Source organism: Haliotis cracherodii, unplaced genomic scaffold (genome assembly GCF_022045235.1).
Source record: "Haliotis cracherodii isolate W230 unplaced genomic scaffold, xgHalCrac1.p SCAF_4, whole genome shotgun sequence".
NCBI lineage: Eukaryota > Metazoa > Mollusca > Gastropoda > Lepetellida > Haliotidae > Haliotis > Haliotis cracherodii.
Window position 1 is genome coordinate 27,814,699 of NW_027266297.1, and position 25,285 is coordinate 27,839,983.

General features: G+C 40.9%; 1 protein-coding gene across 2 annotated transcripts in view; it reads left to right on the forward strand.

Moving 5' to 3' along the window:
• LOC139478384 (probable methyltransferase-like protein 24) overlaps positions 1-23,335 on the forward strand; it is a 41,632-nt gene extending 18,297 nt beyond the window's left edge. For both annotated transcript variants that reach the window (XM_071260821.1, XM_071260822.1), the window contains exons 2-7: positions 11,356-11,576; positions 13,374-13,459; positions 14,053-14,181; positions 16,255-16,329; positions 17,656-17,797; positions 18,362-23,335. In XM_071260821.1, the coding sequence (XP_071116922.1) occupies positions 11,397-11,576; positions 13,374-13,459; positions 14,053-14,181; positions 16,255-16,329; positions 17,656-17,797; positions 18,362-18,679 (930 nt within the window). In that variant the 5' untranslated portion in view covers positions 11,356-11,396 and the 3' untranslated portion in view covers positions 18,680-23,335. The remainder of the gene's footprint in view (positions 1-11,355; positions 11,577-13,373; positions 13,460-14,052; positions 14,182-16,254; positions 16,330-17,655; positions 17,798-18,361) is intronic.
• The last annotated feature ends 1,950 nt before the right edge of the window (positions 23,336-25,285 follow it).

Here is a 25,285-nt window from a genome sequence, read left to right on the forward strand (position 1 = left end):
GGTTTGGAATAAGTAAACTGTTTCTGAGTCAGACATCCATGTTAAACTGCAGCATGGCATCATATTAGGCTGGCACTACACAACCGGCATCAGTCCTGACTTGTACAAGCTTCCGTGCATGCAATATATATATGTTCAATAATTTTGAACGCTTCATTAAATCCAATTTCACCCCAACCTGAACACGGACACGTTAGTTATTGGAAACATTAAGGTATGTCTACACTGTTAGTTGCTATGGTGATATAGATTTGTTTGAACGCGTACATGTATATGCATTGCAAAGGAGTTTATCACTAGTGGCGTATTGTTGTTCCTAATCGTTTGACTTATAATCAATGAAACATATGTAAACACTATAAATTCACTAAAGTCCAACTCACATATGTAAAATGCCTGGTGACTAACAAGATGAATACAAAGAGTTATTGATTTTTTTATGCTATCTGACTATATGTACCAGATGGTTTTTCTGGTTGATAACAGTGTGTTGTTATGGCCGATGGACTGATATTTTCCACCATTTAATTCCCAACAATAACATAAATGATATAACAAAACGTCCAGATACACATATATGCAGAAAGGTGTAACCGTTTAAATTTCACACTTTCATCATATATTTGTGGAACAGTTTTATGGATGTCAATGTCCCGGTGTTTGGTCTTACACCTGGTGTCAACGTCTTAATGGGAACATCGTTTCTTAGTATCGTTATACTCCTTATGTCAACGTCTTATTGGTATTAGGTACATGTGTTTTTTTTAGTATTGTCATACTCTTCATGTCAACATCTTATTGCGAATAGGTACACATCGTTTCTTGGTAATATTGTCACACTCCTTTTGTCAACGTCTTATTGGGAATAGGCACACATCGTTTCTTAGTATCGTTATACTCCTCATGTCAACGTCTTATTGGGAATAGGCAGACATCGTTTCTTAGTATTGTCACACTCCTTTTGTCAACGTCTTTTTGGGAATAGGCACACATTTTTTCTTAGTATTGTCACACTCCTTTTGTCAACGTCTTATTGCGAATAGGTACACATTTTTTCTTAGTATCGTGATACTCCTTATGTCAACGTCTTATTGGTATTACGTACACATCGTCTCTTAGTATTGTCATACTCCTCATGTCAACATCTTATTGGGAATAGGCACACATCGTTTCTTGGTATTGTCACACTCCTTTTGTCAACGTCTTATTGGGAATAGACACACATCGTTTCTTAGTATTGTCACACTCCTTTTGTCAACGTCTTATTGGGAATAGGCACACATCGTTTCTTAGTATCGTTATACTCCTTATGTCAACGTCTTATTGGTATTACGTACACATCGTTTCTTAGTATTGTCATACTCTTCATGTCAACATCTTATTGGTATTACGTACACATCGTTTCTTGGTATTGTCATACTCTTCATGTCAACATCTTATTGGGAATAGGGACACATCGTTTCTTAGTATTGCCACACTCCTTTTGTCAACGTCTTATTGGGTATAGGCACACATTTTTTCTTAGTATCGTTATACTCCTTATGTCAACGTCTTATTGATATTACGTACACATCGTTTCTTAGTATTGTAATACTCCTCATGTCAACGTCTTATTGGGAATAGGTACACATCGTTTCTTGGTATCGTTATACTGCTTATGTCAACGTCTTATTGGGAATAGGCACACATCGTTTCTTAGTATCGTTATACTCCTTATGTCAACGTCTTATTGGTATTACGTACATGTCGTTTTTTTAGTATTGTCATACTCTTCATGTCAACGTCTTAGGTTAGTTGAAATGGGATTTAACGTCGGGTTTAAGATTGATACGCTTATGTAGCGACGTGTATGCCCGTGCCCCCGAGCGCTCGTGTGCGTGTGTGTGCGTGTGTGTGGCTACTTGTACTAAACATTTAAACATATTTATCTGTTTTAAACATATTAGACCACCTCCGTGGTCTAGTGGTAGAGCGTCCACCAGGAGAGCGGAAGGTCCGGGGTTCGATCCCCGGTCGCGTCATACCAAAAGACGTTAAAAGATGGTACTTGTTGTTACCCTGTCTGTCGCTCGGCATTAAGGGGCTAAACAAGGACTGGTCAGCTCGGAGTCAGTATTCTGTGTCTGAGTAGGGTATTCATGTTAAACTGCGGCATGGTATCTCAGTGAGCTAGCACTATAAATCGGCATCAGTCTGGACTAGTACAAGCAGCCACACAAACACACACGCACGTCGCTATATAAGTGCAATAATCTTGGACACGACGTTAAACCCCATTTCACCTCACCTCACCTTTAAACATATTAATTCACAGACTGTGTGAGCTGGATTGGTAAACAAGTAAAGACTTATCTCAATACCGCTTCAGTTGTCATACAATGCCATCAATTGTGGTAGTGATTTTTCATAAAAATACAGAACTTTATCGACGAAGTAAAACGCTGTAAACAAAAATCAGTTACATGAAAGATTAAACACCAGCATCACTTGTGTTGACAAAGGAGAGCACTTATAAGTTCGTCTGAATTTTATGATATCATTATAGCGGATAATGTGAAACTATAGCTATTTAATTTCGTACAATTTTTCCTTCAGGGGAAACATATCAGAAAAAACATGGCTATAATTCATGTTTAGGTGTGTCAGGTTGACCCGAAATCTCCGTTACAACTGCATATACAGCAAGCGCATTATCTAAACTGGGCCAAACATGTGTTTCGTCCAGCCTCAGCTGGTTCAACAATAAACGGCCTATTATTAGAGCCTATAACTCTGTGGAACTGTATTCCACCCAAACAGTAAAAAGATATAACAAATTTGTCCAGATATATTATATGTCTATGTAAGTTAATTAGAATGAACCGTGGACCCTGTCACTCGTCTTTTGTTTTGGTGGTTTCCTTGAAAATAAACTGATTCTGAATCTGAGCCAAAGTCCTGTGTTGCACGGTGTCTTCACAGGACGTCCACCTTTTGAAAATCAGGAATGCATAGAAAGTCGACCTGCAAGCCAACCTAAAAACATTGATCCAAATACACGTTCCTCCGATTGCTTTAGACCCTGTGTGGGCGGTCGGGTAGCCTAGTGGTTAAAGCGTTCGCTCGTTATGCCGAAGACCAGGGTTCGATTCCCGACATGGGTACAAAGTGTGAAGCCCATTTCTGGTGTCCCCCGCCGTGATATTGCTGGAATATTGCTAAAAGCGGCGTAAAACAATACTCAATTAGACCCTGTGTACGTGTGTCTAAAGACACATGCATCAGACAAATGAATCCAAGTTTTGGCTAATTAAAAGCCTCCACAAGTACGCCCCCTCCCCACGTCATAGCCTAGCACTTGCGTAATGAACGATACAGGTTACTATGTACATAAACGCTATCGATGATCCTCATGTTTGTTCAATATATTTCGAACGTCTGGATCTCTAGAGACACGAGGGGCGGTCGGGTAGCCCAATGGTTAAAGCGTTCGCTCGTCTCGCCGAAGACCCGGGTTCGATACCCGACATGGGTACAATGTCCCCCGTCGTGATATTGCTAGAATATTGCTAAAAGCGGCGTAAAACCATACACACTCACTCACTCACTCACTCACTCACTCACTCACTCACTCACTCACCTTATTGAATTATGAGAGACTTATCTGTAAGACATATGTACAATGACATACGAACACAATTACATGAGCAATATAGTGAGTGAGTGATATTGCTAGAATAGTGCTAAAAGCGGCGTAAAACCATACTCACTCACTCACTCACGAGACATGTTGTATGAAAGACAAACATTCCCTGTTCCACTTCATCACTGTTGGAATCTTTGTAAATACAGTAAACTACGGTTATAACGAACACGCTTATAACGAACTGACGGATATAACGAACTTACTTTTTGGTCCCGACTACTTGCTGTAATCATGCTGTATATGTGCTTATAACGAACTACGGTTATAACGAACTAAAATTAGTAGTCCCTTTGAGTTCGTTATAACCGTAGTTTACTGTAATCCTGACATATGCGTTTCTCTCAAACCCTATGGAAACAGTTGATGCATGGTCTTTTATATTTCCTTTAGTTTCAAACCTGTATAAAACTGGTCACAGAAAATTAATTAATTCCGTTATGTTTAAGCACCGCTAGGAATACATGTAAATAATTTATTTTATGAGCATACACTGCTAACATTTGGCATACAAAGACAACGTTGCACATGCCAATATCATATTCCAGGGGTGATGTCGCATATGGGAATATACTCGAACCATTCCAAACCTTATTCCAAACATAAAGACACATATGGAAATGTACTATTACATGCAGTTATACCATCTTGTCATGTGTTTTATGTAATATATAACCTACATGTAAAATATGCTCTTGTACAACCATGGTTCGTATGAGAATAAGACCCGTGAAGATCCGGGGTAGAATAGGTCTTCAGCAACCCATGCTTGCCGTAAAAGGCGACTATGCTTGTCGGAACAGGCGACTAACGGGATCGGGTGGTCAGGCTCGCTGACTTGGTTGATGCATGTCATCTTATCCCAATTGCATGGATCGATGCTCATGATGTCGATCACTGGATTGTCTGGTCCAGACTCGATTATTTACAGACCACCGTCATATAGCAAGAATATTGTTGAGTGCGGTGTTACAACAACCAACCAACCAACTTATAAGAATAAACGTTGATTGTGAACAAGGTAATTACAAACAACTCATGTTACTCTCGTGTTGGGGAGGTCGGGTAGCCTAGTGGTTAAAACGTTCGCTCGTCAGGCCGAAGACCCGGGTTCGATTCCCGACATGGGTACTATGTGTGAAGCCCATTTCTGGTGTCCCCCGCCGTGATATTGCTGGAATATTGCTAAAAGCGGCGTAAAACAATACTCACTCACTCACTCACTCACTCACTCGATCACTCTCGTGTTGTGTTAAAACAACGTTCACTCACTAAGCCATATGGAGAGCGTCTAATGTTCCCTTCGTGGAGACGAGACAATGAAAGAAAATATAATTACAATCATGTTTTCATTTTGTCTCAACTTAAATTATCCGCTTTATAAATATGGTCTTATTTATTCTTAATTTAGTACCGTCTCCGTGGATTAGTGGCTAGAGAAGAACAGACGGTTAATGGTTCGATTACCGGCCGCGTCATACCAAAAGACGTTAAAAGATGGTACTTGTTATTACCATGCCTTGAGCTCGGCATTCAGGGAATAAAACAAGAACTGGCCGGCTCGGAGAGTCAGGATACCGCGCGTGATTGGAGTATCCATGTTAAAGATAGGCAAGCACCCTCTCTTCTCTCTCTCTCCCCCCCCCCCCCCCCCCCCCCTCTCTCTCTCTCTCACACACACACACACACGTGGCTAAATAAGGGCAATAATATTGAACGCGACCGCAAACCCCATCTCATCTCAAGCCGACACAAAGTCAAGTACTTGCTTCCAAGGGAACGCCGTTTGGGTTGGGAAAGCAAATACAGCTTATCTTGACGTCGATTTATAATGCACAATTTTCTCCGGGACATTATGTTTGCTTATCGTCAGTAAAGTCATTTGCTCATATAAATTACTCTCGGTATACATGTACGTGAAACTAAGTGTGCTCAAAAGATTGATTAAATAGTTTCTCACATAAGGTTAACAATGCCATGTCATAGACTTCAGCGAAACCCTGACTGGTCTCGTCCAGACTCGGATATTTACAGGTGTGTGGTGGAGTGTGGTTTGTTGGGGGAGGGATGTGGGGTGAGATGGGTTGGGTTGAGGTGGGGTGGGATAGGTTGGCTTGGGGTGGGGTGGGGTGTGATGGGTTGGGTTGGGTAGGATGGGGTGTGTTGTGGTGTGGTGGGACGGGTTGGGTTGGGTTGGGGTGGGATGGGATGGGGTGGGGTGGGGTGGGGTGGGGTGGGGTGGGGTGTTGTGGGCTGGGATGGGATAGGCTGGGTTAGGTTGGGTTGGGTTGGGGTGGAGTGGGGAGGGTTGGGTTGGGGTGGGCTGGGATGGGATAGGCTGGGTGGGTTGGGTTGGGGTGGGGTGGGATGGGATGGGATGGGATAGGCTGGGTTGGGTTGGGTTTGGGTTGGATGGGTTTGAGTGGGATGGGATAGGTTGGGTCGGGTTGGGTTGGGGTGGGGTGGGATGGGATAGGCTGGGTTGGGTTGGGTTGGGTTGGGGTGGGGTGGGGTGGGGTGGGGTGTATTTGGGTGGGATGGGTAGGGGCGGGATGGGATAGGTTGGGGAGGGTTGGGTTGGGTTGGGTTGGGTCTGGGCCTGGGTCTGGTGGGATGGGTTGGGTTTGGTTGGGATTGGATGGGATGGGTTGGGGTGGGTTGGGGTGGGTTGGGTTATGTTGGGTCTGGGTCTGGTGGGTTGGGTTGGGTTGGGTTGGGTTGGGATGGGTTATGTTGGGTCTGGGTCTTGGGCTGGTGGGGTGTATGTTATGGAAGGATAGACTATTTGATTCACGAACGTCAAAGGGCAAAGTGAATCAGCTATAACCTATGGGTCATATTTTGCGATAACGTGTAAACACCCACGACAGATTCAATACGATTTCGCATAACTTGGCTCTCAGCGTCATCTTCATTTTGATGGAACTGATCTGCGTTACGAAAAACTAGGGTAAGCGTTATCACGTGAAACATGTTATGCAAATAGTCCATATAATCTGCCGGGCCAAAAAAGTTGGATTTGACCCAAACATTTTTCAGCCAAGTATGATAAAAACAGTCACCAACACACTGCAAACTTTAGGGCCAAAGCATAACAACTTCTGTTATACCCGTATCAGATATATCCCCATCGTAAAACCATTTCCTGTTTGTTTCATGTTAAGTCCTACACTGAACCAGGCAATGACTGCACAATGGCCGACTGCACAATGGCCGCCTCCACCAGACGTATTTACTATAGAAAAACGCTAGGACGGGTGGTTAAAATATTTTCTTAGCATTTCCATGAATGCTCTTGCAATGTATATGTCACGAGAATAACGTCCATTGTTTCTTTTAGTGAAGAAAAACATTATTTGAGCTGTTTCTAGACTCGAAACTGGTCTTCATATCAGTGAAATGTAAACAATGACACACCCCCCATTTTCAACAGTGATATATGCGTTAATTTTCGTGTCAGCTCACTGTTGTCACGAAATCGTACTCATAATACACGGGAATTAAACGACCACGTCAATGAAATACCGTTAGCATCTTTAATTTAGCAAATTTGATGAAGCAAATGGGTCAGTGTAGCGCCAGCGCAGCATACCCAGGGAACCAGGCTGTCAGAACTCGAGACAATGCATTAGCAGTAGAGTTATCTTTGCCTTTGATATGCTTGATGTCTAAATCTAATTCTTGCGAAGGCAGGTTCCAGCGCCAGTGTCGTTGTTTTTTTTCTTCATTTATGAAGAATAGTCAAAACCCAACTGCCTAACACTATCAAAATCACCATCGATATCCTTTGAAGTACCCCACCTGTCAAACAGAATTTCCATCTGAGATACCATGCCGCAGTTTAACATGAATACCCCACCCAGACACAATATACTGACTTCGAGCCGACTGGTCCTTGTTTTAGTCTCTTAATGTCATGCGCCAGGCGGGGTAACAACAAGTCCCATCTTTTACCGTCTTTTGGTACGATGTGGCCGGGGATCGAACCCGGACCTTCCGCTCTCCGGGCAGACTCTCTACCACTAGACCACGGAGGCGGTCCTCCACGTTCCATGAAGGACGGAAAAGAGTAAGTGAGTTGGGTTTAACACCGCTTTGAACAGTAACGGCGTAGGTCTTAGACGTTTAGTGTGATGACACGGTCTGGCGGTCATTGTGGAGGTAATAAAATTAGGGCTGGGTAAAGGTTTATCTCTGTATCCATGGTAACATATATACTAAAAGTATATGGCAAAAGTGACGTAAACTGGATGCAATTTATGGACGTTTACCACATTGGTGAAATCCATAAGAACTGGTATAGTGTTGACAAACCAGGACGAACCGGGATTCGAACCCATGATCACATGTTTCTGACTTGCCTGAGGGACGACACTCTGCGTGGCGAACTGCGGTTATTTATGTGACTGTCATGTCATCCGTGTCCCCATATATCGACAACTTAATATTGATGATGCTTATGATGAAATGGACTCCGTACATGTGACATCAGAGCATCATTTCTCTAATTGTAAACAACCATAACTAGATACTTCAGCTTAAGACCTTGTGTAAATTCTTGAAATTAGACATCTTGAAATTGGCGGCCATCTTGAATTTTTGTAGACTTGTCAATAGTCGATAACATTCAGTAGTTGTTATTGTCTTATTTTGCATGCTTTTTTCATCAAAACATTGACCCTCATCTGAAATATGAAGATATATCAATTGATAATTGGTGGCCATATTGGATTATGCAAATTACACATATTTCCCAAACTGGGATTGCTCTGGACTTTAATAAGTATGTTGTTTTCGGGACCCTGTAGAAATGCATTGTGGTGAAATACATTCTGTTGCAATTTGTTCCAAGTGAAACCTTGTTTTGCCTGGACTAATACCCATTAGCGCGCATTAGATGCAAGCATAATAATCAGAGCGAATCTGGAATTTGAACCCACGGTCAGCAGACCCTGGCACGACACTGCACATCGACAGGTTAAATAGAATCACTAGACATAACACTGTATTCACAAAAAAATATTGTAATATCATATGGTCTCGAACATTGGACGTTTGTGCTTGAGATCTACGTTTCAAGGATATATCTGACATGAGAGTAGCGTCCCCTGGTAATGTCCTTGACCCACTGAAAGCGGCGTGGTTGAAACAGTTTTGCTCCCGACTAAAGAAAAGTAACAGTCAGGTAGTGTGTACAAGATACATTTGCATTTGCAACTCCAATAAGCAGACATAGAGATTACTACACGAGTGTCTGTCAGATACCATTGATCTTACAACGAGTTGTTACAATGGTATCTGACAGGCACGAGTGCAGTAATCTGTTTCTTACACACCCTAAAATCGCACCTTTTTAGCATCGAACCGATGAATTTTGTCTATTCTCATGATTGCAGTAGCGCATTAATACGTAACACCTCTGTCATAAGTGACGTCATCCTATGTGCTGCTTACTACTCATAAATAATGTGGCCCTACACAAAAAGGGTTTCCGTCATATCTGTGGATTATCAAGGCGATGATGAAAATGCATACTAGACAAAAACCAAGAACACGCTGGGTGCCAAGTTTACACCTCAAAGAAATTACCAAATATGTACAACAATGTTTACTTCCGTATGACATCACTACCGGTGACAGTACGCGGGATTTCCAGAGAAGGTTTTCGTTGTTTGAGGGATCGTATACACATAAATGTGTCACGTAGGTAATCAGAAACATTCTGACAATCTGCGTACTGTTATTTGTTTACCATGTTTTCCAATGTATCAAAGAGAATTAGTCAGAAATGCAGACAACTACCGTCATCGTTGTGCGTGATTTAGCGTCAGTCATGGCGTCACACAGGACGGAAACTTTTACGGCTTCTGTTGAATTTACCACATCATTGTATTGTATATATGTGTAATTCCATAATTAGTGCAACGATACTCTTCCCATGAATATTCTCAAACGCGTGATGGAGCCAGTGTGTGCAACAATTAGTCGAAAGTACCTCTAAAAATGCTACACAGTGTAAAATTTGAATTTTTGCTTTGTTTACATTTCAGCAAGTACAGTTTTCCGAGCACAGTTTTCGTTTCCATACCTAATTTATTTCGCATGATTTCATCTAGATAATTTGCATTGGTGACAAAGACCATTTATCCGTTGTTTCGAAAATGTATGAGGAATTCAGGGATGCATGTATAGCAGCTGAGTTTGAAATATACCTGATCGAATAGGCGTCTCATAACCGGCATTTTGTAAACAATCCAATATGGCAGAACGTACACTTCGGCGTTCGGATATGCGTATTTTCCAAAACATTCTAAACGATTCTAGGCTTATCAGCGACGTTTCAGAATTGTCATTAGTGATGTGATACCCGTAATCACTAATATGCTATTTTTCTACTTTAATTCTCGAGTTAATATCCGATATTTAGATTTCTAAACACACAGTAAATATTTATATAACGCCGTGAATTGTGATTTGGCGAGATTGTAATTACAATGTACCTAACTTTCAGTCACTTTCAGTAATTTTGAATTGCCTAAAATGACAGTAAATGATAAACAGAAGGGGGAATTCAAAACTGTGAAGATTCTGCGTGATGTGTTGTGAAATTTATTCGATTTCGAAGTGAGGGTTGAAGAGAAGGGACATATGTGTCGCTGTGGCATCCAGGGGGTTTACACTCTGAAAAAACGATAATGTTGCCATAACAACAGACAATGTAAGTGATAATAATCACAAACAAACTCGCAGACGAAGACGAGTTTGTTTATTTTTATTATTAATTACACGGTCTTGCTGTTCAATACAGACGTAGGTGAACATTCGACTGAAGCACGAGCTACTTATGAATGACTTACACTCAGGAAAGTAGTCCGTCATCATCTGACCCCAGGTCATCACCATGGAGTAGCCAATCACGGGCCTGAAATTTGATCTCACACATATGTTTGATACCAGTTATATCAAATGGGTTTCTCACCCACAGGTGTGTAAGAAAAAATGTATTTGTCATCTTTTTGTCTTGATTATTTTAAGATAATTTGTGTTTGAAAGTGAGTTTATCTGCACCGGGTCAGTTGTCTGGGAAATATATGGTGTCATATCATGTCGTTGCAAACTGGAATGCCTGATATGTCTTCTATCGGTATAAGAAAATGTGTCGGAATCGATGAGTATCGCTGTTCCTGAAGAGAGTTGCAGTTGCAGTCGTGGTACTGTTTTGTACAACGGCACTCTAGAGTTTTGTTTTTTAATCATTGTGCATGTCTTTAAATAAACACGAGTTGCATGATCTTTGATATGGACACAAGGCATCCACTATGTGATATTCCAAGGGGGTTGGGGCTGGGGGAGCGATCCGCCATTTGAAAAACAAAAAAAATATAATAATTTGTTCCTGAACACAAAAACTAAAAAGAATTAGAATCTTATTTGTTTTACAAAAAAAGATAATTTTTTTCGCTGGATTCGTTAGATTTCCTGAAAAAAATGTATTGTGACTGTTCCAGAACCAAAATGCGTATTTTGAATTTTGGGTCTGGAAATTAAGGAAGCACTGGGTGTGATGTACATGTACGTAGTGTTTTTTGTTAAAAGGTTTTCTGCCCCATGGGGCAGCATGGCTGAATCTGCTTTAATGTCAATGTCTAACTCCAATATTTTATTCTTTGCAGACCTCCGGCACTGGACCAGACCGACAAACTAAAGGTTCATCATGCCGATCCAGTTTTCTAAAAGTCGCATCCTTGGAGTTGTCCTATTGACATCTTTTATGGTGTTTGCAATGTTCAAATGGACCAATCTCAAGAACGTTCAGGTTGTCTATATGAGTACTGGTGGTTCGGGGAAAAGCATACAAGCGCCTGTCGCCTCAGGAAACACTGTGGTGATATCAGTAAGTAGGTTTGCTCATTTGACAACTGTTTGTTCTTGGTTAATACACAATCTGATTAAAATAAGATATTATACTCCCATACCATACTTCGCCTTCATATGTCGCGTGGGGTGAACTTTCTAATCGGCCAATCAGCGTCGATGCTTCTACGTTCTCTACTAGCGAGCAAAACATTCGGGCATCCCGAAAACGAACGTAACGGCCAGTTCCGAATGCAAACATTAATGGTTGCGCCAATTGTGGGTATGTCACACATACATGGTTATTCCTGAGCGCAATGGCATCTGCACACAAAAGGGAATACCATTGAATGAAGAGTAAGTTCTATTCTTAGGATTTCCTTTACAATTTTCGAATTGAGGGTGTAAAGAAATGAATTTGAAATTTGACATCTGATTGGTAAGAGAACCAACGCATCCTTCGTGGGTAGTCAAGGTTGTCACACGATTCCCGACGTGACTTTTAGTAGAGGAGTTGTAAGATCGTCTTGCATCGCATATTATGGGAGTAAAAGATTTGATTTTAATAAATGGTGCAGAATATCATCTCTAACCATTGTCTGTTTGTTTGTTTGTTGTTTAACGCCGTACTCAGCAATGTCCCAGCTATATGACGGCGATCAGTATATAATCGAGTCTGGACCATCCATGCAATTGGGATACGATGGCATGAATCAACAAAGTCAACGAGACTGACCACCCGATCCTGTTAGTCGCCTTTTACGACAAGCATAGGTTGCTTAAGACCTTCAGGATAAGATGATACACAAACTGCCAGGTCAGACAATCACCCAAGACCAATGGTAGCCCGAATCTTCAGGGGTCTAACCAGAGTGACTCTTGGGGTCCTATGGTTAACCTGGACACCGAAGCTGTCACGTAGATTTAGTGTATATGGACAGCGACTGTCAAAGTGATTTAGTTAATCCGTACAGGTTTGAAATTAAACCCTTTAAAATTCGGGTTGCAATTGGTTTCGCTAAATATTAAATGCTTGTCGTACGAGTCGACTTAATGGATCTGGTGGTCAGGCTCGATACCTTCCGTGGATGACCTCCCGTTGCTTAAGTTGCTTATAATATCAGTCACTGGTTATCTAGTCCGGATTCAAATATTTTCATGTCATATTATACATGCAGCTGGAATAGTTCCAAGTGTGACGTTTGACAACTAACATATACAGGTCCACAGTAATATAGGCGTTTCCCGTACTGGAGCGGGGCGGTCGGGTAGCCTAGTGGTTAAAGTGTTGCTCGTCACGCGGAAGACCCGGGTTCGATTCCCGACATTGGCACAATGTGTGAAGCCCATTTCTGGTGTCCCCCGCCGTGATAATGATGGAATATTGCTAAAAGCGGCGTAAAGCCAAAACACACTCACTCACTCATCATACTGGAACTTCAATGTTGAGCTTAGCATACAACCTGTTACGTTAATGGCACAACATTAAATCTAGAACTGAACGAGCAAACATATGTCTACCTTGTGTATAGCACCTTTCGAAAATATTTGATAATATATTTATATTTATCAAATAGAAAACTTCAAATGAATGATGACTGCAATTTATTGAAGTATAACGTCTTTGATGTTTCTCGGTTGCATTAATGGCATACTTTGTGGTTTGTCAGCATCCTTGTACGTGGTTCCATCAAATTGGTAAACGTCTGCAACCTACGTCAATTTAGGCTTTCCTGCCAGATTGAATAAACGCCCTAACGGAACTCAATTAAAGATTAAACATTCGTCTAACATCCTCACTAAAGGCACTGTTTCCATCGACCTATATTTCTTTCAGAAACCATCTACACAAGGTCAGCCTATGCCCACATCACAGGTGTTGAAAACGTTGGACAGAGCACAGCTGTCACAGATATACCACAAGTAAGGCCTGCAAAAATAGATTATGCCCATGAATGCCAGTTATCAGTGAAAGAAACCAAACAGCAATTTAGAAATGTGTGCAGACCATCAATAACGTGCAGATCGACATAATGATTGTGTTACTGAACAAAGGAATCGTACATACCTCAATTCAGGCATTGCAGGTACAGAACGGCCTTGCTGCGTGTGGATCAAAATCTATACCCAATATCAAATATGCCTCCACTCGGTGTCGTTTCCCACCACTGCATTTGTGCCGCACTCATCAATATATGGCGGCGGTCTGTAAATAATCGAGTCTGGACCAGACAATCCAGACAATGAGCATCGGTCTGAATTGGTGTCTTCGTGTTAAAGAATCTGGTCGTCAGGCTCGGGGACTTGGGTTTTGTGTTATCGAACCTTGGTGACGTGTGACGTCGTTCATCATATCAACCACTGGTTTATTTGGTACAGACTCTGGAACTAATTATTTACAGGCCTTCGTGAAATAGCTGAAATGTTGCTGACTGGCGTGGAACAATATACAAACCTTGAAATATATACAAACGCTTAAGAGTTTAAACTACAGTAACAGTTTAATTTTTTTCCAGCTATGTGAACAGCGTTCAGATGTCGTGCAAGAAGGTGGCCAGGCGTGGCAACGTCGGCGACGGTGGCTGGAACGTTTGTGAAGACCCTCCCTACGAAATCAAGACACCCTGCAATATTTATTCCTTTGGGTATGTCTGGTCGATTCCTTGTCGCTATAGCAACAGTATTTATGTTTCATACTGAAAACAATCGGTGAACTCCCACCACCAGTCTTTGATCGATACTGGCTTTGACTTATATCTGTGGTACAACTATTAGCAATGAGACATTTTCCTTTGTCGAGACCCTGAGAACCTGATGACCTTGAGCTCCGAACGAAGATCAATAAATAACATGCCAACGCAGCATTAACGACCTGGCTGTTACCTTGACACTTGCTATTGGGTAGAACGTGGTTATTGATCGAGTCACACAGGATCATTACTGGACGCCGAGTACAGTAACATATACGGGCGGGGTAGTGTAGTTCTTGGCTGGTGTTTCTGATGAATTCGTCAGTATTTCAATAATACAAAAGAGGATACCAGTAGCAGATCTTGTGGATCTAACCGCACAGCCCATCATCTGTTCTTTGTGGGGCGGTCGGGTAGCCTAGTGGTTAAAGCGTTCGCTCGTCACGCCGACGACCCGGGTTCGATTCCCGACATGGGTACAATGTGTGAAGCCCATTTCTGGTGTCCCCCGCCGTGACATTGCTGGAATATTGCTAAAAGCGGCGTAAAACCATACTCACTCACTGTTCTGTTTGTTGAGCAGTTAACCCATCTGTAGGCATCTGTTATGAATGACGCAACCTTTGCTTTTATACCATAAAGCAATTAGTCGTTCAACTCAAATCCTTAAGAACATTTGAGTTTTCCACATAAGGAAATGCTTACTGCACCCTTGGTCGTTAGTCAAACAGACAGGAAAGCTTCATACATTTTGTTTTTAATGCGAGAAACAGCTTATTCTCAGGAAGGCGACACCTCGACGGGAGTATAAACAAAACGCTAAAACGGTTCACCTCTTCGCCAGGTAACCAGTTAACTTGAACAATGACCATAACGTGTTTATTTAAGGCGTAAATTGGAATCCCAAACGTCTACTTCGTCTAAATATACCAGCTCTGTGATTCAGTTTCAGTAGGAGATGAGTTTCACACATCTTTTCAGATGCGAAGCTCTTCTCCAACAAAGACTTCTGTATATTCCAAAGAAATACTACTTGTGGCCAAATATTTTAAAACTCTTTTGAACTGTATCACCCAAAAAGATATAAGAAATTTGTCGAGATATATTGTATGTCTATGTAAGTTAATTAGAAAGATCCTGTCACTCGTCATGTTCATATCTTTTTGTACCCCGGTGGCGGTTTCTTTGAGATTAAACTGAATCCGAATCTGAATCTGCCCAAGACGTTTAAGTTATCAGTTACTTTGTTAATGCGTTCTACGTTTACATACATTTTACACGTAAAATATGTATACTTCCCTTAAAACAACACTTGTTTTAACACACATAAAAGATTAACAAACAAAATTTTGTCTTTACCGTTATACCTGCCTTGAAGTCAGACGCGAATTGTTTTTAAAAGAGTCCATGTAGCCGTCATATACATGTCAGATAGATAAATTATGTATACATTATTGTGTGGAATTAAATACGATATTGATATTATGAACGTGTTCATTTGGGGAGACATTTAAAAACAATATGTCTAAGATTCTCAAAGTATAGTTTTGACACGCTGAGTTAACGGTAATATATACACACACACACACACACACACACACACACACACAGACACACACACTGATATATACTTCAGGTTACAAAAACATCAAATCTTAAAATGAAGGAAGTCTCTGGGCTCCTTTGTATTATATGTTATAACTAGTATTTAACAACTGTTTTATTTGTAAAATATGTTCATTTCAGAGACTAGATGCTAGTCTAGGTCCACATTATCAACTGCTGGTACATGTATTGAATATGTTGTTAAATACACCTTTTATCTCAGGGCGTTCCCTTGACGTATTGAAAACAAATTCTAACCACATCACTGGGATATATAAAACGTATAAAGTTAAAAAACGTATTTTTGTTCGGGCAGTTTCGGACCATATTTGATGGGGTGAGACTGTAAGATCACCAGTTAATTACTAATATCTATTCATGGTATAGTTAATTTATGTCACAGCCATTTGATACGCCTTTCAGGATCAACAACGACTGGAGTTTTGACGATGCGGTTGCTACAACATACGGCTGCCAGGTGCACTCGTATGACCCCAGGTGCGTTCTTAGGCCTTATCCTCCTTTGTTAAAGATCAAGTGTCATGTTAAATTGGTGTATAGTTGAAATCTCAGATACCAGAGCCATGTCACCTCTGGTGCAGTCCAGTACGATTATGATTATGATTATTCACAGGACGCCGTGACATGTCTCACCCTACCGGGTACCCATATTTAATGCTGGCTGAACAGAGGCATATTTCGGACAGAGTTGCTTGCCTCAGCAGACGCCACATGTGTTACATGTGCTTCAGTGTGGGGGACATACCAAAAGACGTTAAAAGATGGTACTTGTTGTTACCCTGACTGGTAAAAACAAGGACTGGTCGGCTCGGAGTCAATATACTGTGTCTGAGTGGGGTATTCATGTTAAACTGCGGCATGGTATCTCAGTGTGTTAGCACGTCGCTATATAAGTGCAATAATCTTGGACGCGACGTTAAACATCATTTCACCTCACCACTGGTATGTCAGTGAGCTAGCACTATAAATCGGCATCAGTCCGGACTAGTACAAGCACACACGCACGCACACTCGTCGCTATATAAGTGCAATAATCTTGGACGCGACGTTAAACCCCATTTCACCTCACCACCTCACCTCAATTGAATTGAATGCCGAATGCCAAGACAAATAATGTGGTATGCGGGATGCTTAGAGTAGTGGTTGGCATCCTTACGCATCCTGTTCCCGATTAACAAAAAAGTCCGTCCATAGTTTCGTGGGGACGAGTTACCAATTTGAGTTCTTTTATTGCCTTAACGGACGTGGAAATGAGCTCTCGGTAAGCTGACACTAATAACTGCAACAGCTGTATTGATTTGAGTGGATCTTCAAGCGCCGGCTGTGACACGGACAACTGAATCCCTAGCAACTAAGTATACATAAATATATACACCGTGTACCTTTGTAAACACGATACTGACATTATGAATTCCACTACCATCATATCAATATTACCTGCCATAAATTCCCAGGTTATTATTATTATCACGGTATATGTAATCAGAGGATAAATACGTGGATCGATGCTCATGATATCAATCACTGGATTGTCTGGTCCAGACTCGATTATTTACAGACCGCCGTCATATAGCTGCAATATTGCTGAGTGCGGCGTTAAACAACAAACAAAACCAACCAACCAGCCAGGGAGACATAAGTGTTTATAGATATATAAGTGCAATAATCTTGAACACGGTCGCGACCTTCTGCGCCATTTCACATCACCCCCTTGAATGATGAGGATCATTCCTTCTGGCAAGAGGTGATGTAACTAAAAAATGTGTTAAACCCGATTCACTCACTCATTTGTTTTTTTTTCAGCATGACAAAAGTGAAAGATCACGACAGAAAACCCAACCTGCACTTCCACCGGACAGGCCTCAACACATCTGACGAAACGAACAAAATGGGCTGGCGCATGCGCACTTTCAGCTCCATCTTGAAGGAAAATGGCCACTCGCAGGTAGGAAAACGGGCAATTTATTATGTCAGTGACTGTCATATAAACCCCGTTTGTCTGGACGGCGGCGCCCTCTGTAAAATAGACCGGGTTAATGCATTTCCGAATTTATGAAATGGTATGAGAAATATTCATTTGTGTCCATTTTGACGTTTCAACCAGTAATTGCCCGAAAATTGAGATTCAAGTCCCAGACAACCGGGGCTTGGACTAAATAGCTTAAATACAACATTAAACAACATATAAAATCTAAACATACCGGAAGGGCGTATCGTATAACAATTTACAGTTTTGGCGCTAACGTATCTGAAATAAAGCTTGCCGGTTTGAAAGAGTATTTACTAAAGAACGATATAGAGTCTCAGTCTACTGCATTCTGACCCGGTTTTTCTCCTGAAATAAGCATTCATATTGTTTGCGGGATAATGATGTTTTGACGATAATGATTTCTCGAATAGTTGATATATGTTTCTATAGAAAATGAATCACTTTTCACCAACTGACGCATCCATTGCAACGAAATGCGCCTGTTTTGTTCTCTGTTCAGCAGTATCCTTTATCTTTCAGGCAGTGATCGATCTACTGAAGATTGATATTGACTATTCGGAATGGTGGGCATTTCCTGAAATGTTAAAAAGTGGAGCTTTGAAAAATGTTAAACAGTTTTGTTTTGAAATTCACGTCAAGCTGAACGGCCAGCCAGAGCCTGACATAGACAAGTACTTGAGAGGTCTGGAGCTGCTGAGAGACTTCTACAATGCAGGTTTTAGGATATTCCTTACGAATAAAAATATGGACGCTAAATACAAGTCAGTATTTGGCATGGAGCGAACAGGTTGTCATGAGATTTACATGGTGCGCAGCGACACACAGACATTTGGATAAAGGGTTAGTGTGCAAGGTAATTTGGTGTTGCAAAAATATGCGTTGAATGTCTGGATAAAGGGTTAGTGTGCAAGGTAATTTGGTGTTGTAAAAATATACAATTGAAAATGCTTTTATCCAGCGGCTGCATTTTGATCCAAGAAGAGGCATGGTAGTTTTCTTAGTAGATTGAAAACAAATATATATGCCATCGTCAAATATTTGTAGTTTCACCATTTGTGAGTAATCTGCTGTTAAATGGGATTTGTCTCAAAGACTGCCTGTATTTCGTATTTCAAATATTATTTCATCCTCCAACCAAAAATATTGCTCAGCTAAAGTTCTGACTGATGACACAGATGCAATAACCCATATATATTCTGCAGCAAATGATATTATTGTTTTATACAGAGACGGTGTCTTATTTTCGTAGTACACCGTCTCTAACTTCGGGAGAAGTCTATCATGTAAAGAATCACACATTCGGTGATTGTGGGTAAATTGCACGAGTCATAGGCACCATACAGGAATCAACGTTTCTACAAAAAAAAACTGCACAGTTCTCATATCATCCCCCGCCCCAACGAAGCGTGCGTGCGTGCGTGCGTCCCGAAATCGTTTCTGGAGCATACATCAGAAACCGATAAATATTTCTCTACGAAACCTTGCATGTCTATCAGCTGAACTGGTGTCTTTTGCAATTTAGGAATTTTCGAAATTTGCATTTTTTACGTTTCCATGGCAGCAAGTTGGACTTAAGTTCTATAAGGGTGGTATTCGTTTCCGGAGCGTAACTCAAAAACCGTTAGACACTTCCTCACAAAACTTTGCATGTCTACTAGGCACATACCGAACTGGTGCCTTTTGATATTTCTAACTTTAAGAAATATTTAGTTTTTACGTTTCCATAGCAACAAGTTGGATTCAAGTTTTAATATAGGGTGGGTTCACTTATGGGGTATAACAAATAAACTCTTAAATATTTCCTTGCCAGACATTACTGAACTGGTGCCAGCTATTTTGACACGGACTAAGAGAAATGTTGGGTCAGTTACCTGGTTTGGGACCATAACGACGGAGTCGTGTTAAAATGGGCGGGGGATATAGATGACTTCGTCGACTATACGCTTGTTTTACTTAAATTGGGATTATGATTACCCTTCTGAATTGTAATCTTCAGTGGAACATGGATTCCAACATTTTGAATGCATTGCAGTTAATAATAATATAACAATGGAAACCATGCTTTTCTACAGACAAATGCGCACATATCCTGCTTACATTTTGTTTATGATTGCCTTTTACATTTTATTAAACCATGTAGTTATGCCACGACATGCCGTTGTGGGGTTTAATGTTTGAATACTCATTTGAATGTACTTTGAATCGTGTGAAATGAATGTTGTTTGACCTATGTTCAACTAACATTATTTTTGGAATATTCTGTTATATTACATCACACCTCTCCCCAGTGAAGATCCGGGTTAGAATAGGTCTTCAGCAACCCGTGCCTTTCCCAAGAGGTAACTAACGGGATCGGGTGGTCAGGCTCGCTGACTTGGTTGATACATGTCATCACTTCCCAATGGCCTAGGTCGATGATCATGATGTCAATCACTGGATTGTCTGGTTCAGACTCGATTTTTTTCACAGTCCGCCGTCATGTAGGTGGAATATTGCTGTGTTCGGCGTTAAACAACAAACATACAAATATCTCAACAAAATATAAAAATATCTCAACATTCCATAGAGTATCATGCAAATATGTGCCTTGCCATTCCAAATTTTATTTTTATGGCATTTGTTTTCATCATTATATTATTGGTTGTATACTATATATATATGTACCCCAAATTGGATTGAAATTTCAATTGCCTCTGCGAACATGTGATTTAGGTTCTCGTGTCTCTGTTGACACTGGCGTGAGTATTTTTAGAATATAATAAGATTCGGGTATGTGAGCATTTTTACATTACATATTTTGTTGTATTATCGTTGGATGTAAAATTCCCTAAACCTATTAAACCTCAACTCAAATATCTGAGAGACGATTAAATGGGGATCGGGTGGGCAGCCTCCGGGACTTTCAAGGCTGTTTGACACCGAAGGCGTGGGCCGTTCGTCATGCTATCAACTTGACTATATACAGGCTGCTCTGTTGGTGGGATACTGCTCAAGAGTTGGTAGATGCGGCGTCAAAACACAAAGACAAAATACCCTCCAGAAACCTACATGTGTCTTAGAGCTGTATGTGATCTCGTGTTGTGAATAAGTGATGCAGGTGTGCATTTGAAATCAGTATGGTGCAGAATCAGACAAATTCTACAATTCCGCGATGGCGGAAAGTTTTGAAGAAAATCATTCGTGACCAACTCGTATTATTCCGGGACAAGCCGAATAGCGGTCTTCTTGTGAGTTACGGAAAGGGGCGAGTGGTGACGAATGGAAGAAAATGTGACTTATGGCCGAATTTGATTAGATTGAATATTTCATCAATCAATACTCTATTTTTCAATATTTTCAAGCTTTCTATCGCATTTTGCACTTGAATGATGCCCAAAATTTAACATGCGATCCAAACATGCAAAAATGAATCCTAAACAAAAAGAAATTCAAAATGAATAATTGTCACTTTTTAACGTTCATGTGGTATCATGTCTACATGAAGCTGACATGCTAAACTAACCATAAATGTCTAAATGCAAGAGATTAAAATTTGTTCATTTTTGAGGCGGAAATGGTTTTTGTTATTACGGCAGACGTTTCGTACTTTTACGGCAGAATTCGTCTTCACAGAAAGAATAACGTTGGACTGGATTGTTCCGGTTTTAGATTAGAAGACACGATGTTAAGGAATGAGTTATGTTATTATCCTTGTGAAGACAACTCGATGTGAAAGGGTTGGATGAAGGTACTATATTGTGAAGACTTTACTCGGTGTAAATGAGTTGGATGATGTTAATATATTGTGAAGAATGTACTCGACGTGATGGAATGGATGATGTTCTTTCATTGTGAAACTCATTGTGAAACTCATTGTGAAACTTACTCGATGTAATAAGGGTTGGGTTTTGTTATTTTATTGTATATATATTTTATTGTGAAGACTGTATTCGATGTGAAAAGGTTGGATGATATCATGCGTATCATAGACCCGATTTACATGTTCCTCCATGACCCCATTAGGGACAGACTATCTTTTTTCGAGGCGAACGAAACAGCTGCAAAACCAGATATGTTTTCAAGTAAAACTACGAGCCTAAATATTTAAAACAACCAAGCTTGCAAGAATGTGTTTTTTGTGGCAGACAAGCTAAATTTTACTTTTCAAGCAAATACTGGAACATTTTTGAAAGAAAATAAATAAATAAAATCCCAGGCTTCTCACAGAATATGAAATGGTCGGTCCTAACATGTCTGTGATTATTTCAGCAGATTTCGTGGTCTCTTTTATATATATTTTTCTATCACTAATACCTCGGCACTCGCACTAGATAATATAACAATCATTAGATCTAGACAGCAAAATATACACTTGGCATTATGTTAAACACAACGCCTTTATGTTCGTATGTCCTGAGTGTTTGTGTATCGTTTGAAAATACGTGACGTCAGTTTATGTCTCATGTTGATGCTGCTGAAACATCGGTACAAGTACTGATTCATATCATATGCATATATCATAACCAATTAAAAGAGTTATCAGTATGTATGGAGAAGTTACAGTTCGTTTTCTGTATTCCAATAAATAAACATTGTATGTTACTTTGTGAATATTTTATGTGACCATAAATATCAAACGATACTGAACTCATTTCCGGGGATACAATCGTACAACGCACGTCTCGACCAAAGGCACAAATAGCAGCTCTGTATCAGGCGATGTCTCGCATTAGCGACTGGCATCGGTCGTTATTCTAGGCTACGGGAAAAAAGAGCGCGTGAGATAGTTTGGTTTAACACCGCTTTGAAGAGTATTCAAGTCAGTTTAATGTGGAATGAAAGCCCGAAGTGATGCCGGTCTCAGATGTGTACCAATATGGTGAAAACCACGAGCACGGATGTGGAGCTGACAAACCGAGACACATAATCGAGGCGAACCGGGATTCGAACCCACGAACATAGGTTTCTGACGTGTCCACGGGACGCAACTCTGCACAGCGAATGGAGCGCCTTAGACGACTGGGCCCCCCGTGCCCCCAGGGGAACAAAACTATACTGCTGTTCAAAGAAATAGTGTTTGTATCTACATTATGTATCTCGTTAATCATGCTAAACTTGATATATGAATATTTTATTTTAAATAGTACAGCGCTATTGAGACTCTACTGGTGCTATTAAAATTGTACTTTCCAGATTTACCTAAAGCAGTTCATGCGATTAACTGGTCTGTCCAAGAAATATTAGCAGGCAAACCTATAAATACAATAGTTTTTCTTTTTTCTAACGATTTTTTCAATCGTGTTTGTAACCATCCCTCTCAGCCATATTGGTGATTTTGCGCAATGACTAATGTTCGTCATGGAAGAATTGAGTATGTTTTCAATTTAGAACTGTTCTATGTTGGTTGCCCGTGGGTTAACGGTGTCATTGTGTTATCTCCAAATGGTGCGATTATATTTTGTTTGCTTGATCTGATGTTGATTTAGGTAATGTTGAATAAAAACTAAGGTTTTCTTTCCTGTGTTGTTCTTAATCTGTTGACTGAGTGAAGTTATTACACCAAGCTAGGCGTGCCTGACGGTGACGTGGAAGCAACATTGGGCGCGTCGCTTGTCGGGGGCGGATGTTGTGCTCCCTCAACCGGTTGCTTACAGTTCAGCCACTAAGTGCTTTCAACCCAGGAAGTATCCTGGCTGTTTATGTGGCAGTTTGTATCGATTCTGTAGATGCACCATCCGAATATGGTTGTCTTGTTGACGTGCCGTCACGTGGACGACCAGCCCTTGGCAAGTCACGAGTGTTGCACTGCACGCACGCACGAACGCACGCGCGCATACCACCTACCCAAGCCCCAATACCAACCTTACGTTCAATATGAAGAATTAAATTCGTCCACGTGTCAGTTTCCAGACTACTAGTATTTGCACGACTCGATGACTAACTCGCGGCTGTTTCCAAATAGGATTTTTTTCCGCCCAAAATGTACACATCCGTAATGGTCAGGTCTGACATTTAACGAATAAAGTTGAGGTAGAAATACAAACGCCCACGGCTGGTTCGCCAAATGTTACCACCTCAAACTCAGGGATCAATGACTTGAATAATGAAACTACTTGCCTGAAGTAGTCACATACTGTAGTTTTGCCCTTTGGATTGAGCCATGTTAGAGCCCAGTATTGCAGCAAGGGGAAATGTTTCACTTTTCTCGCGTAATCAGGCTACATATGACGGGAAGACTTACTTCCCTTACATCATACACATTGACAATGCCACAGCATCGACCACAAGTTAAAATATTTGTCTTTTGGGAGGCGTGCTGGTCTGTGCATAACACACGGTGAAATACAAACACCGACAAGAATCAGATTCGGCTCGCCAAATGTTATTACCTCAAACTCAGTGATCAATGACTTGAATAATCAAATTACATAAAAACGTGTGCATTCGTTATTATTGCATGTCAACGTCTGTTGGAAATTGAATATAAATTATATAAACATTGCGTATCGCATCACCATTAGTCATGAAACTTGAATTCCGGGCGACTAGTGTAAGGTACGGCCAGACATTTACAGAGGGCATTAATCCTGTAACAATTCGGTGCAAGGGTGGACCATTCGTCAAAGCCGACGCATTTCGCTGTGCAGAGTTGCGTCTCAAACCAATGCTGGTGGGTTCGAATCCCGGTTTGCCCCGATTGTTTTTCGAGGTTTGTCATACCCGTGTTCGTGGGTTTCGTGGTAAAGGTCTAAGACTTGCATCACTTCGGGCCATATTTAGCTGACACGCCATGATATAACCCGAATACTGTTCAAATCGGCGATAAACACAACTCACTCACTCCCTATCTACCTCACCGGAACAATTAATCCGAACCATTCCACTGGGAACGGTCCCGTCCGGTTTAACGAGGTTTCTCTGTATGTAAATTTAATTTCACACGAACGCATACATAATAGTCGGCATCTTATTGTGTACTAGTGTAACATGTGTTAATATTCTACACGCGTGCACAAATAGATGTCGATGCATGTACATATTTTTTATCTTTAATGTAAACTCTCTTGAATGAAATGTAGAATTATCTGATGAAAAGGGAACCACAAGAGGTAAATCAACTTTTGCCTTGGAATGGATAGGATGCTATGGCGTAGATTTGTTTGGAGATCAGGGTGCCGTTGTACAAAACAACATTAGCGCTAAGGTTACCTTATATCCTTAAGTTTTAACCTTAGGCCTTTACTAAGGTTGACCCCCCTGTTGCATGAAACTACCTTACGCTAAGGTAGCCTTAGTTAAGGTGAAAATTTTAAGGTTGGTCAGACCCAACCTTAGCCACGGTAAGGTTGATACTTCATTGAATTTCAACATGGCTACTTTCTTGTTGATGTGTGAGGAAACTGAGAGAAGTTTGAGGAAACAGCGTGTTTTCCGAGATCGCACCATGCAGCTTGAGACACTGAC